Source organism: Ochotona curzoniae, unplaced genomic scaffold, assembly GCF_017591425.1.
Source record: "Ochotona curzoniae isolate NIBS_2020 unplaced genomic scaffold, NIBS_Ocur_1.0 contig_1014, whole genome shotgun sequence".
Classification (NCBI taxonomy): Eukaryota; Metazoa; Chordata; class Mammalia; order Lagomorpha; family Ochotonidae; genus Ochotona; species Ochotona curzoniae.
In genome coordinates this window covers 35,197,185-35,212,229 of record NW_024464920.1, presented here as the reverse complement: position 1 = coordinate 35,212,229, position 15,045 = coordinate 35,197,185, and the positions used below count along the sequence as shown (strand labels likewise).

Below are 15,045 nucleotides of genomic sequence, written 5' to 3'. Positions count from 1 at the left end.
AATATTTCAGTATGCCTTCAAGCTCTCTCTAGAGGTAGCTCTATCGGCTGGCTAAAACCACAGGGAGAGGAGGGAGACAGACAAGTACATGATTTAAGAGCTCCAGAGGAGATGTTTATATTTATAAATGCCTTTCCTTTCATGTTCTGAAAGCAACCTTCAGCCAAAGAAAGGAGAGGTGGTACCGGTTAGATCTCGGCGCCCCTGTTTTGGTGTCTCTATCTCACTATAGCCCTAAACCTCTGGCCTATGGAAGACAACAGAGAAATGAAAATAAGGAAGAGGAAGGGAAAGTAACGAGGCCAGGACAGAGACACATGTTGAATCTTGCCAAGCCAATCATGAAAAGCAACTGGCTGCAACTTTATTGTTTTGTCTCTTGGCAGAACAAGCTTCAGTTGGCACAGGAAAGCCTCTTGCCAGCAGTGGCATCTCACACTTCAAAGCAGAAATCAAAATGGCTAGAGAGAAGCTGGAGGATGGATTGAGAAAAATAGTACAGGTTCAGGATCAACACTGTCGATTCAGGAGTGTCTGTAGTTAAGCCAGGTCTGGGAAGCTCAAGTTCCAGGGAGACAGGTCAACTTCACAGACATTCAAAAAAACACCACTAGCATGATCAATTCAGTAAAATCCAAAATTGCTACACTAATTGACATTTTGTGAATTAAAATGATCTTATGAGTATATAGGTGGGGGGAAGAGAAACAGATTAATTCACTATACATATTGTCTTGGACAAAGTCATTCATTCAATCATTCATCCAGCCAATGAAGAGAGTATCCACCACATGCCCAAAGCTATATACTACATGCCAAGGTTAAAATGGAAACAAAACAGACATGATCTCAGCTTTTTTGAGTTTCAATGTAGTGGGAAAAACAGACAGCACAGACCCACAGACACCTGAAAAGTGTCCACTCATAGGACGTTGGATGCTGTCATCGTGATTGAATGTGAAGATAATTTAGGGGACATCTGTCATAAATTCAGCTCTGTGGACAGTCAACTCTATTTGATGTGCATGCTATATACCAACGTTTTAAAATCCAATAAAAAAGTACCTTTTATTAAAATATTCAAGGGTGCTTCTTAAAGTTGTTTTCACTAAACACGGTAGGACCCACGGACCAGTGACTGCTGCAGCTCTGTAATAGAGACACTGATCCATTCATCCCCATTATGACAGCATATATTTTGGGATGAATATTGTACTTAAAGTGGTCACATTTCACAAGATCCATCCCGCCCCCGCCCCCCCCCATGTGGGTAAGCATGGGATATGGTTTCTGTCCACTTAATTAAAATAAAGCTCTCTTATGCTTAGAAACTTGAAATTCTAATTTTGGCTAAAGCTGTTCCCATTCTCTTAATTAATATGACAAACTGGTAACCTCTTTTGACTTACGAAGGTTTTTCTTTTCTTTCTTTTTTTCAATGCTCACAACTATTTGAGCTGTCCCACACACTTACAAAAACAATCAGACACCTCGTGCGCTGAAAACGTACACAGTGCTTAGTTCCCTAGTTCCACTTCTGAGCTGAGACCCTATCAACAGGCTTTAAAAGATTTACTTATTCATTTGAAAGGCAGGCTGAGTGAATAAAGAGAGAGAGGAAGAAATATAGACAAGGAGAGAGAGAGATCTTCCACTTGCCAACTCACCCCTCAACCAGAGACTCTCCCCTGTCAATGTCCCTCACAATGATTTAATAGTCTGATTTGGGAAATGTAACAAGAACAATAGATTTATGAATGAAATTCCCACTTAATAAATGAGCTGAGTTCAGTATTTAAATAACGGAATTCTACAGATTGCATTTCATATCATGAGTTCAAATTTGTGCTACTCACCATTCAAAAACCAATGCCTAACTGACTCCCACCCCTGGGTCAACTTCCACTGGTGGGAAACAGACAGGTGTGGTCCTCACACCCAGCAGGACTCAAAGCACACAGTGGCTTCAGGAAACTACGCATGACAGGCACTTGGCAAGTTAGAGCTGTTGATTATCAAAATCGCATTATGGGCCTTTGTGGCGTTTGATTTTGAAATTGAGCACTCTTAGGAAAGACAGAGAGAGAGAACAATTCCACACTTAATTGAAACACTCATTTCAGGCCTCTCTTCTACAAGTCTTCAGTGACTCCTGAAACACACAAGCCAAATAAACACAGAAGACGATCTAGTGCAAGATCCCTCCGAACTTTCTCAAGTCTCCTTCCTTCCCTCCTTTGCCCTCCAGATGCCACAGACCTTGAAGCCTATTAATGGCACACCCCAGGCAAGCCCCTGCCATGCTGGGCGATACCCAATGCAGCCTGTAGATTTCCTGTCTGTAGCTCTCCATTACTCAGAGCCCCCTGAGAGCACAGGCAAGTCCTCTCTCCCTTTGCTCCCTTAGCATTTAGCAAACAAGAGGTGTTATCAAGGGAGACATAGAACAGCTCCAAATTCACCTTACAGATACACAAGGCCTCAGACTACTAAGGTTGTTCAGTTACTAAAACGAAATGGGTATGCTCTTAAGGGAAGCTATTTGAAGAGTGATACTTTTCCATACCATTCTTCCTAAATGCAAAGTTCTTTCTCCTTCCTTCCTTCATGTCGTGCTCTTTAGACTATGTTTCTAAAGCCCACCGTCCCATGAGCCTCCCTTGCAGCAATCTGCCTTGGCTGGCTGCCTCCAGCCTCGGCATCCCTGCCAAGCCCACCAGGATGGGAACGGTGGCAGCTGTAGCTCCTCACTCTCCTGGCAGCCCTTTCATGTACCTTATGCCACTTGATCCTGTACCGGAACCACGCGCGGACAGAGGGGCAGACATCTTACACAGATAAACAGAGGAAAGTTAATTAAGCCTGTCTAAGGTCACATGGGTCAGGAGGATGAGCGGGAACAAAAACCTCTGTCCCCAATTCCCTGTTCTACTCTTTTATTGCTCAAGGACCCAAGATCTCTCTCTCTCTCTCTCTCTCTCTCTCTCTCTCTCTCTGTCCTCTCTGACACTCAGGGATATAATGAGCATATTCTATGTGCCGGGAAGGGCATCAGGGTGCTGTGGGGCTGGGGAGTTCAGGAAGTCTAAAGTCCTACCCTGGAACAGACGCCTGACAGATGCCACCAGAGACTGCTCACGCTGTACCACAGGGAGTTGCAAACCCGGAAGACAACGCCACTGTCCTTCACCAAGTTTGACAGTAACTACACATTCATGGCACTCGAACTGCCCACACTGTTTCCCACCCTGAGTGAGGGGCATAAACATATCATTTTCCTGTTTCCCCAAATTCCTCTGAGATGGGAGCGGTCATGGTCTGATGGAACTGGATCTCAGCTCTCACTGGGCACAGGGTCTCAGGACTGCCAGGCAGAGGGGAAAGTCGCCCTTGATATCCCTGAGAACAACCAGCAAGTCCTCTTGGCAGACTGCTCTCTGACCTTGCTTGGTCCTTCGGAGTGGGAACACGTCGAGTCTGTTAGCGGCAGTGGGTGCTCTCTCACTGATTGGATTCTGTATTTGCAGTTTTGGGGTTAGGACCTCATGAAGTACTTGTGCCTGGCATTAACGTTTGTCCAAACAAACAAAAATAAAATCTCTAGCTCTGAATCCCAAAGTCACCTCTGTGGGCTGAGATGCTCAGCCTCAGGCACATGGAAAAGGGCTTTTATTCTCCTCGCCATGCATGGATACTCCAGGATATGCACACTGCCTGTGGAGTGGCAAGCTAGATCTTTAATTCTTTCTCTTGTTCTTTCTTTCCCTTTCAATTATTACGGCTGTTATAATCTTTTATTACTATCATTTTACCAGGTGGCCATAGCTGACCATAGGTTAAGTATAACACAAATACGTTCTCTCCACTGTCCATCTTCAGTGACTTGGGTTTAGTCTAAGAAACTGATGTAGATTAATGAGAACATCTGTCTAAATACTGCCAAGTGCATGTAAGTATTCTACAACTATTTCTTACGTCAAACACTAAGCACTAACTCCATGCTGTACACCTGCACATACGCCTGGAACGTGCCCCTTTATGACAACGGCTCTCATTGCCTTCTGTCTGTCTCCTCTATAGGAAGGTTGGCTCTATGAGGGCAGAGAGGCCTGTTTGGTTCACGCTGGGTCCGAATCCTACAACAGCACTCAGAGTACAAGAAGATTTGGAAAATAGTCACCTGCCCACACACAGTAAAAGACAAAGGCCAGCACTCCCCAACCCTTTCAACCTCCTTTCTTTCCCTTTGCAGTATTCATCGTTAACTCAAGTTATCTTTCAGAGTCTATCAACTTATCTAGTCTTTTCTCTCCTGGGCACTAGAATGCAAAATTCATGATTAAAAAAAAAAAAAGGAAATGACAACACTCCAGTGTCGTCTGCACTTGAAACAAGAACTTGGCACTTGTTAGGTATTTAGGTATTCAACAGAAGGCAGATGAATGAATCCCTGCCATCTTCATCAGCATCCTATGGAATCCTGTCCACAGAGCACCCAGTGTGTGTCAGTGTTAGCTGTACTCTCTCTCCCATTCCTCACGGTCACCCTGTATGTTAGGTACTCCCTATCCCCACTTCAGAGGAGTGCAAACTCAGACAGACAGTATCTCGTCCACAGCCACAGGCTGAGGAAAAGCTGCAACCAGCCATCAGTTTCACACAGCATGCCTTGGGTTTTGCTTTTCATCTCTCTTCTGACATGACCGAAGCTGCCCTACCAAACAGGACCCCCATTGCTGCTGGACTGGCCCGAGGGTCTTATGAGCTGCCACCCCCATTCTCGATGCTAAAGCCAGAGGAACAGTTTTGAATACCAAATCTCACCTTTCAGTCTTCTCAACAGCTTCTCACAGATAGAGTACACGGGGTGGGGGTGGGGCAGAAATCACTAGTAAAAATGGAGAATGGTACTAATAACTTCTCTGTGAGGATGACCAAAGTCATTCTCAGTAGAATGACAGCCTATACAGAGAATGATGGTTTGGGGAGAAATGGTCTAACCTTTAATGTCAGAAATAAGAGAATGGCTTACCTGATTATGATCCCCAGCCTATCACTGGTTCCAGAGATCTGTACGTAATATCTGGTTAGCACTGGTGAAGTGTAGTGTTCAAAATGGATACTCCTGGGCTCAGCCAGCCCCATGAACATGCAATTTCTGGGTATAGAGTCAGGACAGCCATTGGCCTCACACTTTTTCCAGCTATACGTCATCAAGCAGGCATCTATCTGCACGTTGGGCAGCACAATATAAACAAACAACCAGCATCAAGACTAAAACACAACTAGCTCTATGAAATAACTAATAAGGTCTCTTTTTAACTATACTGTTGCATCACTCAGGGATTCAAATATTCCCTAATGTAGGTCAAAGGTTAAAAAGAAAAAACCAGCTTAAGCAGATCATGTCATATCACGCACATAAAATCAGAACCAGCATATCCAGGAAATTCAGCTCGCTTAGGCAAGGTCAATAGTTTTCCTGTAAGACGTGTACATTTCAAAGGTCATTCCATTTGTTCTCTTAAAAATACACCACCCAGAAAGAGCTAGGAAATTGTCAAAGAAAGCTTCAAAACACACAATGAAACCATGCTCTGCCTCTTCATGCGAGCTAACTTCTTAGCTTGCTCTATGCAGAACTCAAAAAAAAAAAAAAGCTCTATTTAGCATTCGGGCATTCCAACGGAACCTAAAATTGTCAGAAATGAATTTCACCAATGCACTTGTACCCACTGCCCCCAGAACTGGACAATCTAGCAGGATTCCCTGGCGTCATCAGAAGCAGTCTCTTACGGAAGTCGTCTTTGGACATGGAACGCTACTGGCCCGATACGAGTTTCTTGGGTAAGATATTTACAAGAGGAGGTTGTGCGCAACCTTCACCCAGCCCCGGTGGCTGGCACAGAACAGCAACAACACAAGACATTACTACTGTATCTCAGGCTTAAGACTCCAACTTACACTCCTTGTCCTTAAAATGGTTTTCAAATTGTTCAACTGGTACAGATCACAAAGAAAAAAGTTTTCTTCCACAAAATTTAGCTTACAAAAAAAGAGAAGAAAACCCTTGATAACATTAAGTGGAGGCATCCTGAGAACTATTTTGAAAGACACTTGCGGTACTGAAGCAAGTTTCTGAGCCAGGTCATGTGGTTTAACAGATTCTTTTTGAAATCACAGGGATGTGTGCTTTAGCTCTGATCATCCACTGGCTTCTGTGGAGCAGAAGCAGCTCCGCTCTACACAACGCCACACACAGACGCACAGTACCAGAAATGAAGAGCCGAGGAAGTTTACAGGACAAAATCAAACATCGCTGAAACAAAACAGAAAGAGGCGCATTTTTTTTTTCAAGCTCTTTTCTGGGTTTGAAAATGTTTTTCACTCTCCCTACTGAATTAGCCAGCCCCACGCATAAATTATTCTTTACAGAGTCTCTGTAATCTAGGTAATAAATCGGATCTATCATTACATGAGGTGTACAAAGCAGTCACCAGTCAGATGTACTGCAACAAATTAAGGGGGAAAGAAAGCGAAATGACTCAGGCTGATCTGACGCACGGCGCTGCATGGAGAGGAGTCCAAATGCTGAAGCTCTTTACGTTCCCAAACGTCCCTCTCGCTGCCTAATGACAAGGTATGGCTTGCAAGGGTACAATCACCGGATTACTTATTTCCAATAGAAGTTTCTAACTTCCCCACACGTTCTTACGCCGCCAACTCCCTACCAGAGCCAAAGAACAAACTCTTCTCCCTCCCCACCCAGATTCCAGATTCACACTGCCAGACCCCCCACATCCTCTCTGACATCCGTGACCCGCAAAGCTCTCTTGGACATGCAGAAGGAATCTACCAAGACATTGGACAACGACAGTACAGCCAAGTAGGATAGATTTTACCAGGCCCCATTGGTCAAACAAGAAAAGCAAGAGATGTTTAGGATACCGAAGCCAGTATTCCATTTAAACTCTCACAGGCTCAGCAATTGTGAAAGACAAAGAAATGAGGTATTAATGCCAGCATGAAAACATTTCTTAAATTCAGTGTTTATTTGCCGAATACCAACTGCTTTTCTCTTTCATTCCTTTCTGTTTCAGAACTTTGGAAAAACCACATCAGTATCAAATGTCACTTAGAACAGAGAAAAGCAGACAGGGCGGCTGCACCCGTGACTTGGCTGCCCTGAGCCCTCAGTAAAAACAAACCTCTATAAATCACCAGATGTAAGCAATTGGATAGCGATCACTTTAATTAATTGAACAGCTTTTCTGAAATTCACTGTATGATTTCAACTTTCCCAGCACCTTTCCCAAAAGCAACTAGCAAGGGTGGATTCTGTGTCTAAAGTTGTTTTAAAAAAGAAAATACTTTTTTTTTTTTCTGCAGCAGCTTACAGATATTTTTCAATTATTCAAGATTCAGGTGGCAACTTACTCTATTTTGGGAAATTAAACTTTGGGCTTCCAGATGGTACGTGCAAATGCCAAAGGTTAAAGCTATTCTAAAAGCTTTGTTGGTTCATATATCAAAATATGTTATCTGGCTTCAAAATACAGAAAATTCAACATAATTTTCAAGTGAATTCAAAAGCCTTTATTTGCAAAAGAACATGCAGAGATTTTTCTGACTTCAATCGCATACTAATTTAGTTGTATAAGCTGATGTTTTTAGTTGCTGTTGCTGAACCTGCAGGCGCCATATCTAAGAGAATACGCCAGTGGCTTTTTACGAAGTCCACCATTCCTCACCAAGCCACTCTGATCATTCACCACCAAGAGCTATACAACGTGTAATCCGCAGATCCCATGCCAACCACTAAGCAACACCAGTATTAACATCCTCGTCTCCGGAATAAAATCAAATGCACGTCTCCTTGGAGGAAGGTGTGTACTCTGAATCTTTTTGCAGTGAAAGCAATCAGAAAGCATGTTGTTATAAAAATATTTGGAATACAGCTGTAACAACATTGGAACCTGGAAACAGGGTAATCAATTTGAAGGGCCCATCTTAATACTATCCTGAAAGGAACACTCAAATTCTGTTTCAAAGATCTTCGAGGCAGTACTGGTCACAGCCTTACAAACAAATACAAAATTCTGCCAATATCCACTTACAAAGAGAGAAATGTGATATTTTCTGAGACTGGCCCCAGATTTGGAAATGTCTCCAATTCATTGTTGTTCAGTTTCCTGGAAGTACCAAAAAAGAGAAGAAAATATTGATTAGATAATCAGCAACTTACAGAGGCAAACACTTTGAAAATTGTGCAAGGATAACTTTCAAGTGAAAAGTAGTAAGTATTACGGTTCAAATGCTCTTTGCAGTTGAACAGTGTAAAGAATAGTAACACTACACTGCATTCAGAACCCAAATAGGAAATAGCTCAGACTCACACTTCTTGAAGGCTTTGAAGGTGACTCACGGAACTTGCCTTGATGAAAGATAATCTGTTGTGACTTAAGTCCCTATAAGAAAACCAAAAGAAAATTATGTTTTTCTAAAGTCACAAACCTTGCCTAGTGATATAACAAGCCACAGTGGACGCTGGAGTCATCTCTAGCCACACTAGTGACAACAGGAGAAATAACGGGTCCATTCTGTCCATGAACAAGATGGTAACTAAAATGCCAAAGTCAAAAAGTGCAAACGCCAGGGACAAACTTAGTTGGAGAGACTGGCAGATTGGAACACTTGGAGCCCACAGACATTTTAAGAGCTGTTTTCTGGCACAGGGTGAACAGATCTTTTGTGAACTGGGACTTTAGCTTTGCCTTCCCCACCCCTTCCCTCACCCAGTCACTCCCTGCTTGACATGACAGCATGGCTTAGGAACGGGTAGCTCAACAGGCAGGGTGCCGAACCCAAGGCTTCTAAAGAAAACCCTTTATTATCAAAACAGCAAGCACCAATCTCCTTACTGCAGTCAAATAAAGGAGAAACTGCTTTTCACACACATCCTTTTCTTTGGATCAAGGAACCCAGCTATTCAAAGTGTAAGTGTTGGTGTTTGCAGGAAGTAGAAATCAGCCTGAATCCTCTGGCTTCTTGCACTCGCAACATCTCAAAATGCGTCCATTTAAGCCACATGAGCCATCTGACAAAGTGCAGAAGACTGTCCAGACATCTTCCACCATTCAAATCAAATCAGGGTGGCTTGTTGCTCAAAGTCTCAAGCTAATTCAATAGCAATTTCCATAGGATATACCTATTTAATATAAGGAACTGTTGTATTCACAATCCTCTAGGCTAAAAAAAAAAATCTCACCATGGAAGATGTGAAATATGAAACACAATCTGTCCAATAGGTTTGCTCACCATGCCTATATTGGGCAATACATGACTTTAAAATGATATAATGAAAATGAGATGGCTGAGAACCAGGCGAACAACCAGGCTTATATGTCCCTAGTCAAAAGAAGCTACCTAACCCTTAGTAAATGAATTAGGGCAATATTTAAAATGAATGTTTTTAAATAACCAAAGGTGTAGGTAAGTTGACCGGAGCAAGCATGAAATCATGGCATGCTTCTGCATTTGGTATATGCATGGGTGTCCTTCCGCCCCGCCCTGGCCCGCCTCCAGGAATCAACAAGAGCTTACACCCAGAGAAGGCGCAGTGTGACCTGCTGCTTATGTAATCATCAGAAATCAGACATCATTTCAGTCTTGCAGCTTTGTTTAGAGAATAAACCTAGATTTTTTTTTTCTCTTTCACCTGGAGAAAAAAAAGAAAACTGCAAAGATTTTATTTGAAATGTTTGTCTAAAGACCTACCAGACAGTAACAGACACGAGTAGGTTTGTTCTGGTAGAGTTATAACATGAAAAAAAAAAAATCTGGCACAGTCTTTAAACTATAAAAATCCTGCAATTACAACCAATACTGTGCATGCTCACCATGCTGGCTGGAGCCAGACACTTTCCCTCACAGTCCAGTTCAAGTCCATCTGGAGTTCATCAAGGAAACCGTGAGCCCAACAGCTCACGTTAGGATTCAAACAAAACCTGTATGCTTTGAGCACCCCAGATAGCCACAGCTTTCCCACATGGTCTTAAAAACAAGCACCCTTCACCTGGGAGGTGGCCTGCATCAACAGAAAGTCTCGCTTTGACCCTGGACCCGCCTCACCTAAAAGACATTGAGCCTGTATCCCCTACTGTCTCCTATTTTCACAGAAAGGAGGAAACCATCTGACATCTACAGGTGATTTTCCTTTTAATTAAAAAAAAAAAACTAATCTAAAAACCACTCTCTTCACTCCATTGTATCATTTCACAAGGCAACTACAGGAGAAATGAGATTGGATGCTTGACCTCTTTTCAACCAGTGATGGGATGAGATCTTGCAACAAGTCCTTTAAGATGGGTAACTGCCTTCAGACACCAGCACTCAAACTGGGGACCACTCCTTGCTCATCCAGAAGTGGGAGCTGGCAAGCTTAAGTAACCCAGTTTTGGCAACACATTCTCATTCTTGAGTTTGTTTTGTGTGTGTGTGTTATTAAGACCATAGTATATGTGGGAGAATACACACACACACAAAAGGAAAAGAAAATGACCCATGACTTTTACTGCAAATACTTAAAGCCATGACACTTTTAATGTACCTTAATTTAGATTTAAAAAATATGGTTAACATTTCAGAGATAACTACTTTCCAGTTAAAGGATGTGACGCTTTCCTAAATCTTCTTGATATTAAAGAGCGAAGAAAGTTGTACAAATGTTCATGTTTTCTTAAACTCGGAACATAACCTATTCAGTTAAGGCAGATTCTTAATTTTTAGATTTGCATTAAGGAACATCTTCCCCAGAGAAGTGAAAGAAAAAAAAAAAAAAAAACCTTCTGTAGTGAAGTTAATAAATGACAAAAGTGGAGGGGGTAACTGGCTACCCAGAATTCAGCTGGCCACATCTGTGGAAATCAACTCTTTTTACATGGGAGAGAGAAGCCTCTATTTGCATATTTGCAAGGAAATCAATCTATAGGCGAACAATTAATTGACAACATTTGGTTTCAGCTATCATTTTCTTCCTTTCAGCATTTGGCAATCTGACTTCCAAGTCAAATTTTGAAATGCAAATCTAGCATAGCTTCTTAATCAATCCCACTGGGGCCTGCAGAGCTGCTAATTCAGCAGAAATCTGGAAAAAAAGCTGGAAAACAAAACAAAAAACAAAAAAGCCAGGCTGTAGCTGTTTTAAAACAGTGATCCAAAGTGACTCATAAATCAGCCTGCTATGTTCATGTTTTAGTCTGGAAAATATAGAAAAACAGCTGTGAAAACCATAAGGGCCATCCCTGCCCCCCAGGCCTCCCCTCAAATGCTGGAATGATCCAGAAGATTTATAACAGGCCGACACTAAAGAAGCCACACCAGCAGAAATTACCTTTCGGACTTTTGCTTGAAGCCCCATTGCGAACTCAATTTTTTTATGTGATAAAATAAATAAGTCTGAAATTCCAGCAAGAATTTAATAATATTTGAGGCGCTCCTTGGCAGCTGAGCAACTTTTGCCTGTTTTGGCTAAAGGATAGTCTAACAAGCATTCCTCTTGAACTTCAGAACTCCGCAAGCAAGAACTCTAGAAGTAAACTCCAGTCCCCCTTTAAAGGCCTTGTAAGCAAGGCTTCAAATAGTTACTGTTTTAAGAGGTACTTTCATTAGACTGTTAGAGGTTACTTTTTGAAAGAACTGGATACAATGTTATTATTTTACAGCTCAAACTATTCAACTTTCACACCTGAGGTGTCTATGGCAATAAATCACAACCGGAATAGCGTGGAAAAAAAAAACCACACAGGCATGTCTGCATGGAATTTTTTTTCCAACTTGCAAATTCAACAAATCAAACATAAGATAAGACACTGCACTTTTTCTTAAAAGTGCTTTCATAAACTAATCCAAAGACACATTTTTTCTTATCTAAGGAAAAAAAGGGGCAGATATGAGGTGGAGGGGGAACGGGGCGCATTTTTTTCTACTTATTTCTGAACTCCGAAATACCCTGCTTAAGAGCTTTGCTAATTATGTAAATCTGAGTAGCAGCTTCTCACACTTCAGTTTCAAAACACCAAGTAACAGAGGAGGCAGAACTCAACTCCCAGTGTTTTCTGCTCCTTTCAGAGGGGGAGTGGAGACCCCTAGAGCTTTAGGCACAAACAAAAGCAACACAATAAAGAACTTAGGACCACATGGTTGGGTGACACCTACAAAGATGGTCAGAAGTACAAGAATGACAGAGCTGTTGAATGAGTGATCACAGCGGGGCTTCTGACAACAGGCGGAGTGCTTATTTAGACAAGTGGAACTTATTTTCACATACATTCAAGGAATGTGGACTTGTATTGAGACAATTTACTGCTGGCGGAAATGTAATTAAAGACTGTGCTAACCAAATAAACTGTAATTTGTTTTGAGTGTGCCGCCAAATTATCTGCAAAACAAAATCCTAATTAGGTCAGCTACTCTTAAGACGATGTTTAAACAGGTATCAGCGAACCCCTCTTGGTTCAATGCAGCTTCGAATCAAAGAGTCCACAGTCCTTTTCTCAAAAACGTCTAACTTCACGAGGAACATGTCGCGTACTGGCAGGACTCCATGAGCTAGCTGAAAGTGTGAACCCCAACTGCCAGAGTCCACGAACGGTCCGGACATTTCATAACACACCCCGGCAAGCTCCCCCACCCGCCCACCTCTTTCTTTCTAGTCCCTCCATTATTTCCTAGGTGTTCACCTCCAGTCATTCAAACGTTCAGTTCCATATGTTGTCAATAGAACCATTCACAGTTCATGAATAAGGCAGCATGACCTCCACAAGAGGCAATTGAATAGAATTAGCCACAACTAATTGAAAGCCTTCCTGCTTTCCCTTAAAGCCCCTTATCTCCTTCTTCAATTGTAATAAAAACGACTAAAGAAGACAAGACGTCTCAGGACAGAAGCTCAGGTACCAGTTCAGGACCCGTTTCTACTATTGTGTTCAAGTCACACTTAGAGCTGTTGGAACGCTAACAATTCTACAACGACAAATGAAAAGATTTGCTTCCACGGAATGATTTTAAAAACACGTTTCCTTAAGCTACAAAACCAAGCCTACCACGACCATTAGCAAAATCTAGCAGAACCATCTTAACAGCTGAAAAATGTACGCTGCCATGTTGCTAGGCCTAAATCTAACATAAGATATGAATTGTACTGTAATGAGACTATTTTTTTAAAAATTCGGTTTAACTTACGTGTTACATTTTATGGCACACCTTCAATCATAGTCAAACTGGGTCTGAACCCGGGCAAAGATCTCCACACTTCAAGCTCTGCTGTTTAATTCCCCCTCCCCCCTTGTTCTTTCACGCAGTTGGCCGTGATTTCAAGTCTTTAGACTTCACAGCTAAAAATCCCCAAACTTGCATCAGAGCAGATGGCCCTGTGAGCGCTGGGAAGCTACAGAACACACAATCCTGAGTTCCGAAAAACCCTGTTCCTTTCTTTTTGGATCTACTCATCACTCCTCTCCATCAACTTTTGGCCAGGAGAAGGATGTGTTACGGAGCGGTCGGGCAGGGATCCGGGATTTTTAGTCTAATTAGAAACCAAGCCGAAGGTTAGAAACCAAGCAGACGGTTAGAACCCCCACAAATATGCCACCGTTGGTTGAAACAGCGGCTAGACCGTGCCAAAGTACTTTCCAAAAGAAAGGAGCCTGTTCAGTCACTGATCGGGAACGGGGAAAGCGGGCCCGAATCAGTTGGAAAGTAACGTAGAGCCCTCAGCTAGTCTCCCAAAGGCAGGAAGGACCGCAAACTCCAGCCGCTTTGCAGGTTGCCCTCTCTCCCGCTTCGGCGGCGAAGCGGCGAGCGTTTGAAGCCGGTAGCTAGCTCAAAGCGCTGGCAAGGGAGCCAGGTCCCAAGCACTCCCAGGTGCCCGCTCCCCTTCTCCAGCCTGCAGCCAGCCTGGGCACGCCTAGCACCCACCTACGCGGCCCGCAAGGCACGCGGAAGGGAAACCAAGGCTCTTTCCACCTCCACGGAGAGTCCCTGGTGGTTAAGGCCAGGAGAGATGCCGCGTAAGAAGCTCCGTGCTGCCAATCCCTCAGCAGCCAGGCCCTCGGATTTGCCCGAATCGCGCGCGGGTAGCCCATTTCCCCCTTGGTCCGGGAAGAATACTTACAGCCGAACGACCCAGGGCGGCAGCGGCTCGGGAAGGTGCACCAGCCTCTGGCGACTGCAGTCCAGCAGATCTCCAAGGCAGCGGCAGGAAGAGGGGCACGCGCGCTCGGCGATCACCCCGGAGAGCTGCCCGACTGCCCCGCGGCCGCTGCCTTGCGCTGGGCCCACGCGCCCCAGCAGGGCGCCCAGCAGCAGCCCCAGCGCGGCGGCGGGCACACAGAACCTCGGCGTGCCCATGGCGGCCCGGCGGCCTCTGCTCTGCCCGGTGCTCCGCAGCCGGTGTGCACTCGGGCCCGGCACAAACTTCCAATCCGCTGGGACTCCCGGGACCCGGCCGCGTGCAATGCGCTCCTTGGCAAACTCCTTCTTTCACTCCCAGCAGAGGAGCCCTTTCATGCTCGCCAGCGGCCCGTAGGAAAACCAAAAAGAACGACCCAGTGCGGTAGAGTTGCAACCGGAGTAGCGGCCGCACGCCCAAGTCCTTTCTGCCCCGCAAAAGAAACTTTTTCGCCTCCTCCCCTCGCTGCTGCGCCAAGTCCCCGCGCGGCGAGGGCGCGAGGCGGGGCCCAGAGAGGCCGGCGCGCGCCCATTGGCTCCCCGGGCCGCGGGCGACCCGGCGGACATGTGACAAAAACAAGGCTCCAGCCGGGGGCCGGCGCTTGGGAGAAAGTGGAGCTGAGATTGCAGGAAACTCAGTTAGATTTTCCAGCATCTCTAGCCAGAAGGCTCCACTACGTCCTGGGAAACATGTATCAAATGGAGTCGGAGCGCAAAAGGGGACGAGCAAGGAAGTGAAAAAATACTGGTCTAGTTCTCGAAGGTATTTAGGGCAACTTCAGGGCTGGTTTGGGGGAGTTAAATGAGCTACTATCA

At 44.2% G+C, this 15,045-nt stretch overlaps 1 protein-coding gene across 1 annotated transcript in view; it reads right to left on the bottom strand.

Moving 5' to 3' along the window:
- Nucleotides 1–14,642, bottom strand: part of LRIG3 (leucine rich repeats and immunoglobulin like domains 3) — a 46,057-nt gene extending 31,415 nt beyond the window's left edge. Inside the window, exons 1-3 of the mRNA XM_040990133.1 lie at nucleotides 14,174–14,642; nucleotides 8,397–8,468; nucleotides 8,118–8,192 (exon numbers count right to left, since the gene is read on the bottom strand). Coding sequence (XP_040846067.1) covers nucleotides 8,118–8,192; nucleotides 8,397–8,468; nucleotides 14,174–14,409 — 383 coding nt within the window. The 5' untranslated portion in view covers nucleotides 14,410–14,642. The remainder of the gene's footprint in view (nucleotides 1–8,117; nucleotides 8,193–8,396; nucleotides 8,469–14,173) is intronic.
- Nucleotides 14,643–15,045: the final 403 nt, after the last annotated feature.